This window comes from Lampris incognitus, chromosome 12, assembly GCF_029633865.1.
Source record: "Lampris incognitus isolate fLamInc1 chromosome 12, fLamInc1.hap2, whole genome shotgun sequence".
Classification (NCBI taxonomy): Eukaryota; Metazoa; Chordata; class Actinopteri; order Lampriformes; family Lampridae; genus Lampris; species Lampris incognitus.
The window spans coordinates 10187761-10205140 of NC_079222.1; the positions used below are offsets into that span (position 1 = coordinate 10187761).

The 17380-nt window shown below is 45.9% G+C and overlaps 1 protein-coding gene across 1 annotated transcript in view; it reads right to left on the reverse strand.

Annotated features, from left to right (window-relative positions):
- npr2 (natriuretic peptide receptor 2) overlaps nucleotides 1–17380 on the reverse strand; it is a 69463-nt gene that overhangs the window by 17315 nt on the left and 34768 nt on the right. Inside the window, exons 8-15 of the mRNA XM_056291195.1 lie at nucleotides 17153–17273; nucleotides 15489–15563; nucleotides 12334–12411; nucleotides 8082–8186; nucleotides 5526–5597; nucleotides 3777–3936; nucleotides 3189–3344; nucleotides 2235–2403 (exon numbers count right to left, since the gene is read on the reverse strand). Of these exons, the coding sequence (XP_056147170.1) occupies nucleotides 2235–2403; nucleotides 3189–3344; nucleotides 3777–3936; nucleotides 5526–5597; nucleotides 8082–8186; nucleotides 12334–12411; nucleotides 15489–15563; nucleotides 17153–17273 (936 nt within the window). The remainder of the gene's footprint in view (nucleotides 1–2234; nucleotides 2404–3188; nucleotides 3345–3776; nucleotides 3937–5525; nucleotides 5598–8081; nucleotides 8187–12333; nucleotides 12412–15488; nucleotides 15564–17152; nucleotides 17274–17380) is intronic.

Genomic DNA, 17380 nt, shown 5'->3' on the forward strand with positions numbered 1-17380 from the left:
CACTCATCTAAATGACCTCTTCAGTCTAAACTGACTGCAGGTGTCCCCACCCTTACAAACAATACAGTGGCATAATGACCAAAACCAGTGATCAGTTTCATATGCAAATTTCCATTACCATTAACCAGAGTTTCAATGGCCATGTGTACTATTCACAGAGGATTTGGGAATGGTTGCAATCACAGTATTGTAAGATGGTGACAGATGTACTCTTAGCGCGCTGCCCCCCCCCCCCCCCCGGTTCAGGGATGGTCGTTCCCTCTTAACATAGACGGCCTCTTTGACTCCCCGTTCAAACCGTCGTTCCTCCCTATCAAGGATGTGCACATCCTCATCCTTGAAAGAGTGGCCACTGGCCTGTAGATGGTGTAGACTGTAGAGTCCTGGCCTGACGTGTTAGCTCCCCTGTGTTGTGCCATCCTATTGGCCAGCGTCTGTTTACTTTCCCCAATCTACAAGTCCCGGCAATCCGCCTGGCACTTAACAGCGTACACTATATTGTCCTTGTTTGTGCCGGGGGACCCGATTCTTGGGGCGCAGCAATTTCTGGCACAGCGTGTTTTGGGGTTTGAAAGTAATCGGGACGCGGTGTTGGAAAAATACACATCTCAACTGTTCTGCCACTCCCGCCACTTACAGAATCACCACTGGTTTACACTCAGGCAGCTGTTGTCCTTCTCCCCCCTTCGATGGGCTGGTGCACTGCACCAGCCTTCCTGGCTTTTATAAACGCCCAAGCTTGTTTTCTTTCGAAAACTTAAGAACCCTCAGAGCAGGCTCGCACATACCTCCCTGCCACGGCTAGTGCAAAATGAAGGGGGCGGGAATTACCATTTCATTTTCTGTTTCAAGAGCAGCTATCTCATCTAAACGTTGGATGATAGATAGGACGGAGATGGATTTCAAGGTCCGTTGGTGTGCGTGAACATATAGGTGCGCAGCGTGTGTGGGTGTGTGCGTGTGCATGATTTTATTTCAGAAGTGATGCCACATACAGTAAGTCTCTCTGACAGAGCTGCCCAACTCGGGGGGGGGGGGGGGGAAACATGCGAGCCTGCCTGCATCGACATCAAATTCAGAGCCAAAATATGCACATGAATGATTCATGGGCTCATTGAAAACAATACCAGAGATGTCGACTCACACACTCAACACTCCTGTCTCTGTGTCTGTCTCCCTGTGTGCGTGTCTCTCTCTCTCTCTCTCTCTCTCTCTCTCTCTCTCTCTCCCTCTCATTTCCTCTCTCCCTCTCTCTCTCTGTCTCTCTCTCTCTCACACACACACTCACAATCAGACATTCGGCATTGAACTCTTCCTGGCAAGAGCTGCCTGTCAGGAATCACAAACAGCTTTTTATCTTAAATTGTCTCGGCGATTTCCAGAACATGCCTTTTTCCCCGCCTTCTAAGTCTGCATCCGTTACACGTATCTGCTTCATTAAAGCAGGGGAGATACAACGAGATTCACTTGTGGAGTCGCACAATGAACAGTTGCTATACGGCGAAGTCCTTTTTCACTTCGGTTTGTTGAATAATTTGGCTACTACTGTTGCATAACTTCACTTGTCATAAATTGTCTCGGTGATGGCTTTTGTTTTGGGGGGGGGGGGTATTTTTCCCTTTTTTTTCTCCCCCGTTGTACTTGGCCAATTACCCCACTGTTCGGAGTCGTCCTGGTCGCTGCTCCGCCTCCTCTGCCGATCCGAGGAGGGCTGCAGACTACCACATTCCTCCTCCGATACATGGGGAGTCGCCAGCCGCTTCTTTTCACCCGGCAGTGAGGAGGTTCGCCAGGAGGATGTAGCGCGTGGGAGGATCACGCTATTCCCCCTCAGTCCCCCCCCCCCCCCCAAACAGGCGCCCCGACCGACCAGGACACATACCCACATCCGCCTTCCCACCCGCAGACACAGCCAATTGTGTCTGTAGGGATGCCTGAGCAAGCCGGAGGTGACACGGGGATTTGAACCCGCGAGCCCCATGTTGGTAGGCACCGGAATAGACCGCCACGCCACCCAGACGCCTGGTGATGGCTTTTTTAAGACAGATCACTGAAAAAAAAAAAATCCTGGTAAAGCTTTTAAGGGCCTGAGGGAATTCAAGCTCACTTGTTGAGTTTTGGAATATAAAAAGGACGGTTGCCACTGAATTTAATTCGCCCATTATAAATGATGTTTTCAGAGTGAAAAAATGAAGACGAGTGGAAAGCTCAAGTTGTGGTTTTCGGTCTCTTACTTGTTGAGCTTGGTGATGTAGATTTTGATGTGGCTGAAGTCGGGCCTCTCAGCAGGGTCTTCTGCCCAGCAGCCCTCCATCAGGAAGGTGAGTTCCTCACAGTGGCAGCTGTTGTCTGTGGTAGGCCGGAAGTAAGGCCGCTGACCATTACGCACCTTTTGTACAATCTCTGCGGTGGAGGGTACAAATAAGCCATGTTGTAAGAAATGCTCCCAAAATATTGTTGAGGGATTGTGTAGTCTACAGTGATCCTGTGAGTCGAATGAGATATTGTGTGTGTGTGTGGAGGTGGGTCCCAAATGTCAAATACACAGCACACAAATAACATTGTGACCTACAATTTGAACAAGATTGTGAAACACCGTCAATAAAAGTTGTGTGAATGAAGTTCACTTTATATTGGGCTTCATGATTTTTGCCCGTTGTTGAGCTAAAATCTTGCGATTGAATTAGGACGGTTTTACCCTGGAAAAAAGGTTCAATAATAAACAAAAGCTATGCCCTAATTACCGGATTGCTTGAGAAATTAATTCAGAAAGTTATTTTCTATTAGAGAAAAACATGATACAAATGAAAGGTTTTGTCAGTAAATTTGTGAATTAGCACTGTTTATTTTTGATTTTTTTTTAAATTTTGATTTTGGTATACTTTGATGATTATGATTAATTTATTATTTTTAGTGATTATTATTATTAATGATTATGGTTTTATAACCAGTAAATATTTGATCTGCTGTTTTACATGGTTTAATGCCATACAGTTTTGTCTTTGTGTATTCTATTAAATTTCCCACAAAAAAAAAAAAAAAGAAATAGCGGAGGACGGCTTAACTGTAGCTAAATCTGGTCTACATCAAAAAGCTTGTTCATTTGCTTATTTCGAGTATTCCCATTAGCTCATGCTAGCAGCCGTCAGCTGGCTTCCCTTGGTCCCATAAAAGACAGTTGTGTTTACCTTTGGGGCTGAGGTCCATGCCTTCCACATAGAAGGGTCCATTCCTCAAGGCTATTTCCTGCAGTATTATGCCAAAACTGTACACATCACCCTTCTGGGTCCCCTGCGGCGGGTGGCGGTCATATATCAGCAGCTCCGGGGCCGTCCATAGCTTCTCTGGAAACGGGCCAGGTAGCATTACAGACGATGAGAATATGTCTCTCTTGGGCTACAGAATTTGAATTACAATAGAGATTTGGGGCCTCGTGTATCAATCATTACTATGGGCAAATTTGTTCTTATGCAACCATGGAATTTTTTAGCCCTCAAAGATTGTCTGACAGTCGGTAACAAAGCATGCTGGTTATTTGTAATTCCTTCCTCCTAACATCTATTGTCTACCTCTTGCAACGAGCAGTCACCCAGGCCTGCAAAGTGTTAGCCAATCGGTGTCTAAATTCAGGGATCACCCAGGTTCTACACTGGTCTCCGAGACAAACTTCAGGCCTAAAAAAATCCCATGGGTGTGTAAGAACAAATTTGCCCACAGTAAACGATCGATACATGAGGCCCCTGGTCTCCGCACTGACAGGGGTGAAACCGACTTACTTGCATAGAGTGCGTGCGAGTCATCGTTTTCGCAGAACGAACGGAAGCTCGCCAAGCCATAATCCGTGATCTTCAAAACAAATCGGCTGTCCACCACGCAATTAGATGACTTCAGATTTCCATGGCAGCCGATGTAGCTGTTGTGGAGATAGTTCATTCCCTGGTGGAGAAGAGCAATAAATGAAGCATTGCCTGGGCTGTTTTTCTCCCCCCCCCCCCAGTAAATGATACATTAAAACATACAAATCCAGCCATATGGAAATAATAAGAGCTCAGTTTGAACAAGTGGATCTATACCGAGCATTTTTCAAAGAGGCTGTGTTTCAAGGATATCATGTTGAAAGAGGGAATACCTCTGTGATTAGTTTGGATCCCTTCGAGTGATATATAGGGTACCGAATGTACATGCATTTACTATTTTGTGGAAATGGTGAGCCAAACACCCCTCACTGCCCCTACCTACATATGTTTTGCTATCTTTGCGGCACTTATTTGATTACAAGGCCATATCCTGCACACAGATTAAAACAGCATCTATCCAAGAGACTGATCCCCTGAAAAAAGGACCCTTTATTAGAGTGGACTTGGAATGAACTTTTAAAATACATGCATGGCTAGTTTTCATTAGTTGAGGGATATTTCAAGGGAAGATTGTAATTTTATTTTCATCTGATATCACAAGGCATTCTTGATGACAAGCTATATGGTGGAAATGTACTGTTTTATTTTTTGTTGGGGGGGGGGGGCCCCCCCCTTTTCTCCCCAATTGTATCCGGCCAATTATTCCACTCTCCCGAGCTGTCCCGGTCGCTGCTCCGGGGGAGGGCTGCAGACTCCCACATGCCTCCTCCGATACACGTGGAGTCACCAGCCGCTTCTTTTCACCTGACTGTGAGGAGTTTCGCCAGGGGGACGTAGCACATGGGAGGACCACGCTATTCCCCCCCAGTTCCCCCTGCCCCTGGAACAGGCGCCTCGACCGACCAGAGGAGGCGCTAGTGCAGCGGCCAAGACACATACCCACGTCCGACTTCCCACCTCCAGCTCGATCGGGCGTCCCTACAGACACGGCCAATTGTGTCTGTAGGGACGCCCGATCGAGCTGGAGGTAACACAGGGATTCAAACCAGCGATCCTCATGTTGATTGGCAACCGAATAGACCGCTACGCTACTCAGACGCCGTGTGTACTGTTTTATATGACACATCCAAAGGAATTGAATCGAGTGCAACTGGACTTGGTATATATCCGTGAAGACGTTTCGCCTCTCAGTCTTCACGGATATATACCAAGTCCAGTTGCACTCGATTCAATTCCTTTGAATAACCATGACCTGGATGAATGAGAACATTCACAGACTTTATATGACACACTATGCTAAACTTAGATTTTTGTGCGTGCCGGGTCATTCTCCCACATCTCCTCTCACAAACAGGCCATGTGAACCATAAACTAGAAAGAAGATTAAAGTTTGTGTGCTTAAAGCACAGAAAGTATATTATTTAACAGGCAAGGTAGAGACAGAAATAGAGAGACTACGCAGTTATTAACAACACCCATCCGAAGTGGCTAATGCTTAGCACGGGAAGACGCTTTTCTCTTTCTAGTCGTCTTCAGTATGTAAACGTCATAAGGGCTGATGTCTGTTAACCTTTCATAGACATCACTGCACTCTTGTCTTTCAATGTAAATGTTAATATCCAGCCCTTGAGCACTGGCCATCAGTGTTCAGGGTTAACCCAGACTCACCTTCACGATGTCATTAATCAGTGAATAGCGGAACATCCAGTCCAAGTTGATACTCTCATTTTCCAAAATGTCCTGAAAAAAACAGATGCAAAACTGACTTGTATAAATTCAATCTGACATTGAGGCCTGCACTGCATTAAAGAGCTAACAAAGACTATGATCTACTTTTTTTGGTACAGAATTTGAACTTCCTCCAATTAACTCCAGCTTCTTAGCAAAGAGGGTATCTCCAGAGCGAAGAGTGCAAAGGTCATAGTGTTATCCCTGAACTTTTTAGACCAGACTAATTGCCATCTTCAGGTCATGTATCATATGTTCTTTATCATCCTCAGGATGAAATGTCCTATGTAACCCAACCCTACTGGACTTGCTGCAAGGACGTAGATGAATGACCTGAAATGCCCTGAGGTAAGCCAGTTTTCTGGAATCTGAGTCCCGGTGTGCCATCTCGCTCTAAAAAAACTTCAGGTACAGCTGTCATGTCTACACAAATACTCTTCTCCGCGCGTGTGAGAGATGATCTCCACAGACGAAAGTTTCCCACAACTCTACAAATTTTCCATTTTTAGGCCGTTAAGTAGCCACTAGTATGTCAGGAACACTCGGTACAGGCCAAGAACAGGCTTGCTCAATGCATCATGAATCAGGCTTGCACAATGCAACCACTAAGGTTGCATGTCACGTGTCCCATTTTAGATAAAAGTAAAAATATCTGAACTTCCCGCATATTACATTCACGAAACTCCAAACATATGAAACTCACATCTGGACCGCATTTCAGCTGGTCCTGCATAGATTAGGGGGCAGTGTGGGGCACCAAAACTATCACAAGTGTTGGTTTAATTCATACTGAGGCCATTCATGCATAACAATTGTTTCCTCTTGTGGTACTGCAAGGTGCTTTGCTAAATCATTATCAAATGGTAGGCATTTTCCATTCAATGATTAAAAAATATGGAAATGGGGGGGAAAAAAAGAAGACTAGGTCAAAACCTGTTATAAGGCTGGACTGTGTCTGGTCTATGTTCGAAATTGTGGCCATTTAGAGTGTTTATAATGCGAACGCCTGGATATTAAATGTTCATCTGCAATTTCCGGAAAGGGGTGCCAGTAATATTTGTCGTACATTCGAGTAAAAAAAACAAAAAAGAAGGTTATAAATGCAGTTGCATGAACAATACTATCCACTCATATCTTGGGATGTTCGATTTGAAAGGGAACTTAATTGAATCGTAATTATAACTATTCAAATTATCTGTTAACTCCCCCTCCTCTTCCATCTGCCTCCATCTGCAGATGTCTGTCGTTTTCCTAAGACTCAGTGTGCACTGACAGGTGACCTCACAAAGAATGGATTGTGGCACTGATGGCATCATCTATTTCGCGTCGCTTGCAACCGCTGTCTGTCCCGTCTCAAAGTCCGATTCACAAAAGATATTGCGCTAATGACACTGCAGTGTAAACATGCCCATAAGGTTTTGCAGCTGAGTGCAATTTGCCCCTGTTTTGCGTCTGATTGCAATTATCCCACGCGGCAAAGTATAAATGGTGGCTTTGCACCAACAAACACAGTAGGCAGGCTCGATGTCATCCCTGATGTCATCAAGCAGAGCAAGAGAGAGTTGTTAGACCTGGCAACCTGAATCTGTTGAACGAGTTTGGTCTCAGTTCAGTCAAAAGGTGATATTCTCCTGCGAAATACCCGCTCAGGAGCGCGGCTGGCCTGACGATGGCTTCGCCCGGCGACAGTCGCTGCTGCCATGATCACCGAAATGTCTGGGCATCACTTACCACCAACCCTCTTAAGACGCTAATCTGCACTCTAACTGCGTGTGGCTATTAGCGCGGGTGTTTGTGAATTGGACTTTTTTTTTTTTTGCAATGAGGCTCATTTGCAGAGAAAGGGGCCAATTTAGCACCAAATGTAAACCTCTTACCTAATTCAAATATGTGCAAACAGCACCGGAGCACCAAGACGCTATTTGTTTGGCAGCGCAGTTAGGGGGCATTTCACTCTTTTGCAGGTGCTTTGAGAATTAATTTTTTTTTTTGTCTTCTGTGCAGGTTTAGCAGTCGCAAAAGCCCCACAATCCCGTTTGCGAATCCACCAGTGAGTGTTTTGTCAGAGTGATTGTTATGTGGGGTGATTTAACTGTGCCTCTTGGTGCTCGGCCAACCAGTCGTGTAATTTCAGTGATATTGTTGGTCACCTGATCCAGTGGCCCAATCCTGTAACCCCCCCTTTTCTCCCCAATTATCAGTTGTACCTGTCCAATTACCCCACTCTTTCCGTCCTGTTCGCTATTCCACCCCCTCTGCCGAGCCGGGGAAGCCAATGACCAGTTCCATGTTCAACATGAAACCGATGGTTGGTTTCGCTCGTTATGCAGCTGTGTTGTTTATAAGGGTGGGGATACCTGCGGTCGGTTTAGACTGAAGAGGTCACTTAGCTGAGCGATGAAACGTATCTGTCAATAAACGTCGTGTCCAGACGAACCGATTCAACCTTCTTTGGTTGGTAGTAAGGTGTACAAAGTGTATTAAACTGGGTTTAACCTGAAGACTTCCTCTGGGACAGTACTCCGTCACAATGCAGATGTTCGGTGGGTCAATGCAGGCTCCGATGAACCTGGTGAGATGGTTGAACTGGACGTCCCTCATCTGAAAAGAACCACAAAAAAACACATCACCGCTTTAAGTGTGGACCTTTCTGATTTTTTTTTTTTTTACCCCCACGAACCCCATGGAAATAGACGTAGAGGAGGACTGATGGTTCATTTATAGAAATAGCTTTTAAAACCCCGCTGCCAGCAGTCATCAGAATAGTCTATTTACAGGGAGGCTAGTTGGCACAGCGTCCTTTCTACGTGTTGAAAAGCATTCCTGCATAGGGCACCTAGTTGACATATGTGCATGTGAATAAATTGCCCTTGGTGGTTATGAATGAGCAGTGTGCTGAGAAGCTACAACGGATAAAAAAACCTTGAGGTGTTGAAAGGATGTACTAGCCGTAATACTGGAGCAAAAACGGGGCAAAAACTTATAAAGACGCACTACATGGAAAATGATCACTAATTCCCATGCTCGGCTTTTATGATACTGGACGTCTTCCAAAAGCCAATCACGTCAATAAAAAAACGTGTGAATAACGGAGAGACGTTTGGGCTTGTCCAGGAGGAGGATGGCTCGAGGAGAATTATAACAAGTGTTCGCCGACAGATTTCTTCTGCGGTGGGGAAAAAAAGCACAACGAAGACAAAACCATTTTCAGTCACGGAAAGAAACGATAATCGCGTCCTCCACACACCGACTGTGACCCCGTGCGAGTACCCGTTAAACGCAAATAAGTCTTTGAAGCAAGCGTGAAACTCTGAAGGCCGTGTTTGTACATGGTCCTCTGGGGGGGGGGGGGGGGGGGGGGGTTCTGTTCTGTGCGTATTTCACAGGGAAGTGGAGGTGAGCGGCAGCTGTTCTCTCACCAAAAACAGAAAAGTTAATTGCTTCTGTTTCACATATTGGGAGAAGTTAGCCTACCCTTTGGCCCCATATAATTTCCCTTGCTGAACACCAGAGGGGGAGGGAGGAAGGAGCAGGGGTGGAGGGATGGGAGAAAGAGGAGGGGGGTGAGAGGAAGAGGAAAGAGGACTGGAAGACAAGTGGTTAAGTTTTTCCATTGGCAGGCCCCTCTCTTCCCATCTGGTTGGCTTTTTTTTTTTTTTTTTTTACTTCATGAGCTGTGGCCTAACAGCCGATCAGGCCCCCGGGGCGTCTGAGACGCTGCCAGCTCAGACTGCTGTCTCTCTCTCTCTCTCACTCTCTCACTCTCTCTCTCACTCTCTCCTCTCTCTCTCTCTCTCTCTCTCTCTCTCTCTCTCTCCCCTCTCTCTCTCTCTCTCTCTCTCTCTCTCTCTCTCTCTCTCTCTCTCTCTCTCTCTCTCTCTCTCTCACTCTCTCTCTCTCTCACTCTCCTGTGAGCGCCTGCTGACCGACCCAGAGGCCACAGAGGCATCTAGACCCACACTACTACCCTCCTCAGGGCCACAATTTACAGGAGGAGAGGAGCATATAGGGCTGAGATAGAGTTTGCCTTTTAGAGGGGGGGGGGATGGAGCAAGGGAGAGAGAGAGAGGGAGTGAGAGGGACGGGGGGAGCGAGGGAGAGGGAGAGAGACCGAGCGAGAGAGATAGATAGAGAGAAAGCGAGCAAGAGAGGGAGGGATGGAGCGAGAGAGAGAGAGAGAGAGAGAGAGGGAGCGAGGGAGACAGAGAGAGAGAGGCAGAGAGAGAGAGAGAGAGAGAGAGAGAGAGAGAGAGAGAGAGAGAGAGAGAGAGAGAGAGAGCAAAGAAGGGTCAGGATAGACCGAAAGACAGTGTAAAAGAGTAGTGGAAGGCTACCCTGTCCAAAACAAAAACAAAAACAAAAAAAAAGAGCCTCCATCTCATCTATGAGCAACTGGTACGAGTTATAAGTTACAGGCCTCCTTTGAAAACACAGGGCTTACAAAGTCAAATTTGTAATTTGTGGGTTTTTCCCTCTGCTTTCTTATCACTCATTGACAGTGGACGTTTTCGCCAACAGCTGTTATCACTAATGCTGAAGAGACTCCTTTGAGGAGGTTAACCATGTACTGCGATGGCATGCTTCAACTAATAAGATGTATCCTGTATCTGTATTTGTGTGCGTGTTCTTGTACTTCTATCTTTGCGAGGACCGGTATGAGTTTTTTTACCATCAGGGTGAGGACATTTTTGAAAAGTTAGGACACGTTGGCTGGTCCTCACCTTTTTACGGGTCTATTTCAGGGTTATGACTCGGGGTTAGGGTTAGGATTAGGTGAAATCAGGGTAAAGGTTAAGGTTAATCATGTAGTTCATACGGTTCAGGGCTAGGGAACGAATGTAGTAAATGAGCGGTCCTCACAAAGACAGAAGTGTGTGTGTGGGGGGGAGGAGGGGGGTAGAAGATAGATAACCCAATCGCAGCTTCCAAAAAAAATAAAAAAAAACATAAAAACATTTAACCTCGCGTCGATTCCTAAATTCTCACTAATTGAAACAGGATGAGAACAGGGACAAGATAAATTGGCCTGTTTTTTTTCCCACGGCGCAACGCAGATCGCTTCAAGAACCGAAGGGGATAGCATCTTGAAACAAGTGATCTGCCTTATTTCAAGATACTGTCAGCGGCCCGAAGATAACCCCTGAGTTGCACCACATGAGTGCAATTATCTCACTGCAGTGGCATTTTCCTTCTTTTCTTAAACGCAGGATATAGGATTTAAACAATCGTTAGAATAGATCTTAACTTTTATTTTCTGCTTTTCTTTGTAGTTCATCCCTAAGGCCTTCAGCTGTTCTCGTTCCGCAAAGAGGCGGACCGTTCGGTCGACCACTGAAGGGGCCCATAAAGAGAGGCATGCTGAATTGGAAAAGGACGCTGGCCAGAATTTACTTAGATGGGCGTCCACAGCCAACTACGTGTCTATTTGTGAGTGCTTGTTGCAAAAACTACACTCTGTAGACATCCGTGCTGCCAGAATGCAAACACCTATTGTATGAATGTTATGTGTGTTTATGACGAGAGACAAATAGACTCTCCTGTCTCGCACTGTGGCTTTGAGACGCATCTGAGGTCCTGTGGTCCTCTTGTCTTCCCAGCATGTGTGTTGTAAAACTCTGTAATTTGACGTTACAGCGCCGTACCAGCGCTGACAAATCAAATTCCTGCATACTTACTTTACATCGTAGAGAATAACTGTAATTCACGTCAGGATCACTGTGGGAAAACGGGATGTTCGGGGCCTGGGTGACTTTATCCTTTTCCAGTATGCGGATTAAACCTGGAGTGAATCGCTTTAGAAGAAAGACCTAAGTGACCTGACAGCGGATGCGCTTTCGTGAAATATTGTGTGTCGTATAGTCGGTCTGAATTTCACCAAACGTGAGGCGGTCACGATCTCATCATTTAGGGACTATGAGTATATGCATTTGCACAAGCGCCACCCAGATTAAAGACAAGTTTAAAATCTCTCATCCTTGGGGCGTCCGGGTGGTGTGGTGGTCTATTCCTTAGTCTACCGACACGGGGGTCGTCGGTTTGAATCCGTGTTACCTCCGGCTTGCTCGGCCGTCGCTACGGACACAGTTGGCTGTGTCTGCGGGAGGGAAGCCAGATGTGGGTATGTGTCCTGGTCGCTGCACTGGTGGTAATGAAGTAATTTTTTTTTTTTTTTTGCTCCCCAGTTGTATCCGGCCAATTACCCCACTCTTCCGAGCCGTCCCGGTCGCTGCACCGCCCCCTCTGCTGATCCGGGGAGGGCTGCAGACTACCACATGCCTCCTCCTACACGTGGTGTCGCCAGCTGCTTCTTTTCACCTGACAGTGAGGAGTTTCGCAAGGGGGACGTAGCACGTGGGAGGACCACGCTATTCCCCCAAGTTCCCCCTCCCCCCCGAGCAGGTGTCCTGACCGACCAGAGGAGGCGCTAGTGCAGCGACCAGGACACATACCCAACATCCAGCTTCCCACCTGCAGACACGGCCAGTGGACGCCCGACCAAGCCGGAGGTAACGCGGGGATTCAGTCCTGCGATCCCCGTGTTGGTAGGCAACGGAATAGACCGCCGTGCTACCCAGGTGCCTGCTAGTGAAGTAAATTTGATGCTGATTTAATAGAAGAACAATTAGGCGATAGATCGAAGTGTCTTAGAAATCGCATAATGTTCATCTTAAACCTTACAGTGAAAGATTTAATGAAAGAGACCGAAAACAAACGCCCCCGCAAACAAGGAAAGAAAATGAATACTTACATGCTTGAGTTCAAACAACACTTGTCTGGTCAGCTCTATCCTCTTCTTGTTGACGTGTTTGATGGCCACGAGGTTCCCCTGTGTGCGACACGGCAGAAATACCGATGAGTACATCAAAGAAGGCGGAATCAGTTCATCTGGATACAACGTTTCATCACTCTTGAGTGATGAAACGTTGTATCCAGATGAACTGATTCCGCCTTCTTTGATTTTCCTACCTGGATTACTGAGCATGCATCAAGACAGAGATGAGTGCAGCTGGAGTGACAGGTCTCCAAGGATAAAAAGGCACGAACGTTTTGATTTAGGAAAATACACTGCTCTCTCATTGATCATTTTCTCGTTTATCCAAACACCGCATAACAAATATGAGTCGTATTTCAGTGAAAGCCCAGGCAAGGATGACGCAAAGCGGGGGAAAGAATACAGTTTATATCTGAGAATGACAGCTTGCAATGCAGCCTGCAGATATGTTTGGCGCCTCTTTCAGCAGACGACCGATAAGCAACTCTGTCTTCTTTTATTTATTTTTAATGTTAGGTAGAGGTTTGCAACCTGACAAACTTAAGGCTGGGTTTCAGGGTCGATTTTCATGCCACTTAGTTCTGTGATGGCCCGGTGGCCTGTCCAGGGTGTCTCCCCGCCTGCCACCCAATGACTGCTGGGATAGGCTCCAGCATCCCCCGCAACCCTGAGAGCAGGATAAGCAGCTCAGATAATGGATGGATGGATGGATGGATGGTTCAGGCAGGGGAAAGCACGAGTCTTTAACTAAATCAAATACTATAGGCCTGTGTATAAAAGTGACTAAGTGAACAAAATCAAAAAAAAAAGAAGAATTTACCCATGTTAAATGTTTAACAATACAGCCTGTAAATCTTTCAAACACATAAACATGCCTGCCCCTCAGGTTGTACCCCACCCCCCCATGCCCCGTTTGCCTTCATAAATAACTGCATGTGTGATGACGCACAGCACATACACGTGTAGGTTAAGCTGGGAAAATATGTGCATCAGACCGTCGTGTGAATCCATACAGATGGTGCTTTTATTCAACAGTTGCAATGAACAAGGTCGGGACGGACAGGTTTCGTTTTGCTGCTGTTGAAGGTAAAAAACATTGCAGGTGTGGGTCATTTGAAAGCAGAAAAATGTATTGTGACTGCTGGCTGAAAGACTAGAGTGACCACGTGTCCTGTTTTTTTTTGTACCCCCCCCCCCCATTTTGTACCCCCTAATTGTATCCGGCCAATTACCCCACTCTTCTGAGCCGTCCAAGTTGCTGCTCCACCCCCTCAGCCGATCCGGGGAAGGCTGCAGACTACCGCATGCCTCCTTCGATACATGTGGAGTCACCAGCCGCTTCTCTTCACCTGACAGTGAGGAGTTTCACCAGGGGGACGTAGCGCGTGGGAGGATCACGCTGTTCCCCCCTAGTTCCCCCTCCACCTGAACAGGTGCCCTGGCCGACCAGAGGAGGCGCTAGTGCCCACATCCGGCTTCCCACCCGCAGACACGGCCAATTGTGTCTGTGGTGACGCCCGATCGAGCTGGAGGTAGCACGGGGATGCTACCCGGACGCCCATTAAATGGTCAGTTTTGATCATCTCTGGCATTCTGTGCTGAGACGTCTCCACTCTCACACTAAAGTTAGATCAGGATGCCGAAGCACGAGCTTGAGCTGTGGTGTTTGTTCGGTTTCTGCTGACTAGTCTTCCAGTGTTTCTGGTTTGGACATTGCATGTAGCATTTAAATTATGCATCAATAAAGATCCCTGCCATTATTTAGCAGTGATCATGCCTATAGTCATTTATTTTCTACTTTATTATCTGCTGACTAGAGTTGCAAAAAACTGTAACCGTGGGCGAAAATATAACTGTGTCTAGTGAAACCCGATCGTATCAAAGCTTTTTAAAATTTTGCACCGGTAACTCATATAGAGTGGACATAATAAACCTTCCCTGCACTGTTTGCCCTGCATTTGGACCGTTTACATCTGGTCACCTTACTGAAGACGAGGTGAGCTGGAATGGCCGTCTGACGTCATTTTGTAGTAACATGGAGCAGCCACAAGATGGCAGATTGTTCGCGTTCCCAAACCCCAATTTATTTTTCTATATTAAAAAACAATGTCGTCTCGAATGAAGTCTATGTTTGAAAACAGCGAATGGCTGTTCTAAGTGTTAAAAGCGATCTCTTGATATTGAAACAGTTGTTTTTATTTTGAAGCAGTACTTTCGACACGAGGAACTTAATGCTAACAAGCTGCTAACTGTTGAGTCTGACCGTAACTTGATGAGCATGAGGCGCCCGGAGCGATGACGTCATTCGCATGCGACCAACACTAGCCCTGTTTTTCAAAGGCCAGTGATTTTGTTCGCAATATTCGCCTAAAAATTCATGTTGGTACCACAAAAAGACGGCATTTGGCTTCTGCAAAAATAAATAAATCAGAAGTTGACCTAACCCTGGGTGAAACACAGCTTATTTGGGAAGATTTAGTTTTTCCATGTGGGAAAATGTAATGCAGCCAAATTTGTCCCTACGAAGTGATGGCATGGCTGGGTCACTCTTATTTTCTGTTTTTGCAATATTTCAAGGCTTTTGCATATCAGCTGTCATTCTTTCGTGGCCTGTTGAGTTTAGCATTTCTAGTCTGTACATAGTTCCATCAAGAACAAATTGGGGAGGGGGGGGGCTGACAGGGTTGATCTTTCAAGGAAAGCGTCTCAGATTATGTAACATATGTTCCAATTTTGTGACATCAGCATTTATTTAAAATCTGTTGCATGTTGCTAACAGCCAACAGAATAGCGGCATCTCATTATTCAGGACCTTCTTTTCTCTCCTCTTTTCACACATTTTCATCTTGTTAAATACAAGAATTAACTCCAGCAACAAGTTGATGGCCATGTCCAGACCGCAAGGTGGGTGTATTAAAAAATAAATAAACAGAAGGAGAGAGAGAGAGAGAGAGAGAGAGAGAGAGAGAGAGAGAAACACCGTGGCTCACACTGAAGCTAACTAGCTGAATTCGCCCACACTCTCTCTCTCTCTCCTCTTCAGCTCTACAGCTTTCATTGCGAGTGTGCACATGTGTGGGTGGAAAAGGAGTGCGAAGGAGTTGAAAATGTCAGAACTCACTATGCCTCACCTTAAAATAGCCCGTTTTTGCAAATAGCTGATATTTTCCATGGGCAGTTATCAAGGAGCCATAGCTGGATCCTCTCTGGAATGATGGAAGGATCGGTTAGAAACATGTGATTAAGCAGTAGGTGGATGAGACGAGCAGAAATAGATATTGGACAGTTGGAACACAGATAACAGAGGTTTTCACATAGCTCATTTCGTCTCCGCTGTGACTGAACAACACAGGTCCCCCTTAAGTATGCCATGCGTTAAAGCCAAGTCCAGTCACATCCATAGCCAACTTGTGCATTATTGGCTTTCGGTGCCCCGAGTTTGCCTTTCAACCATGTTTGAGAAAATGCCCCGTTTCCAAAATGCCAAATAGAGTCGTTGGGCAGATGTCTGCAGTGCACAAGAAGTGAATAGAAATCCAGTGGGCGAGCTGCATGCAGACAGTCAGCGGTGACTACACATTTGTATAGAATGCAAATACTGGCAACACACCGCACACTGGAAAATACATCGGTCTGGAAAATTGCTATGTTTTCCACAGCATTATCCCAGGAATTGGGCTGGAAACCAGTAATGAAAAAGGTGTGTGCATGTGTTTTCGTGAATACTTGCACGTGAGCGTGAGCATGCGCATGGGTGTGTGTGTGTGTGTGTGTGTGTGTGTATACATATTTGTGTGTATGTGTGTGGCTACTTATGCATACATATATATACACACACACACACACACACACACACACACACACATATATATATATATATATATATTTATATGAACGCTTAATTGTGTATCTGTGTGTTTGTGCTTATGTCTAAAGGAAATCTTAGCACAACATATTTGTCCGCAGACAACAGAGCCAACCTAATGCTTGCACAGCATGATGAGGTATTATATATAGGTAGGGACTAGGGCCAGACTAAAGCTTATTTCAATAATTATTTAATAGGTGTCTGCCACCACAAGCCCAGCCATCTTCAGTAAACCACTGGGAAAGCTTTCAAGAATGCAAAAACTAACAAAAGATCTGGATAGTCTCTCTGTCTTCCCTCCAGTGCCTCATCTGTGATATTTCTCCGACGGCGATGCATGCATTCCCTTTTTAAAAGGCATCACTGTAAGTAGCCATAAAGGTGGAGCCCCGAACTTAAAGCAAAATTACCAGTTTTTGATGTCTTGCGGGTTCTATTTTACTGCAGTGAAATCACAAGTGGCACCAGAGGGACTAATAATCACTCCTAAATGCCCGACTGTGAAGGAGAATCATGGTACTGTAGACCTTATGCTGAGTCTTTCCCATTGGCAAAGATGGCATTGCAACCCGCCAGAAAAACAACAACCTCTTAATCACACGCTGGAGCCTTTGCCAGCGCTACTGACGGAATAAAAGGCAGTATTAAACTCAAAATTACGAATAAATGTTTGGGGGCTGCCAGCACATTATGAGATCATTCTGAGTGACCAGTATCAAGCCATAACATGTACCAAGTTTTTCTTTGTTTACAATCTTTGAAACGTATTCCGTAAGGCCTTTGGGATTGTGTTTGGGTTTGTTTTTTTCTGACCCGCACAGTTGAATCTGTGCTAGTCTCTTTCTTCTTCCCCTTTTCAGTATCCTCCACATGTAAACAAGTTGACTTTAAGAGCAAACTTGATGGAAATATTTCGGAGGGCTGTACCTGTGAGAGAGTGAGACGACTGCCGGCTCGTTTGTGGTATTTGTTGGGGCTCTCGAACTGGAGGTCCTCCCACCGAATCCTCCACAGCATTCCTGCTAGCTCCTTCTCCAGCTTCAGTTTCCTTCAAGAAGGAAAGCCAGGTGGTGAAATCAACAAGGACAACAATGAGAAGAAAAGAGAAGAAGATCTTACAGAGGAAAAAAAAAAAATCCTGGGTTCGAGAGAGTA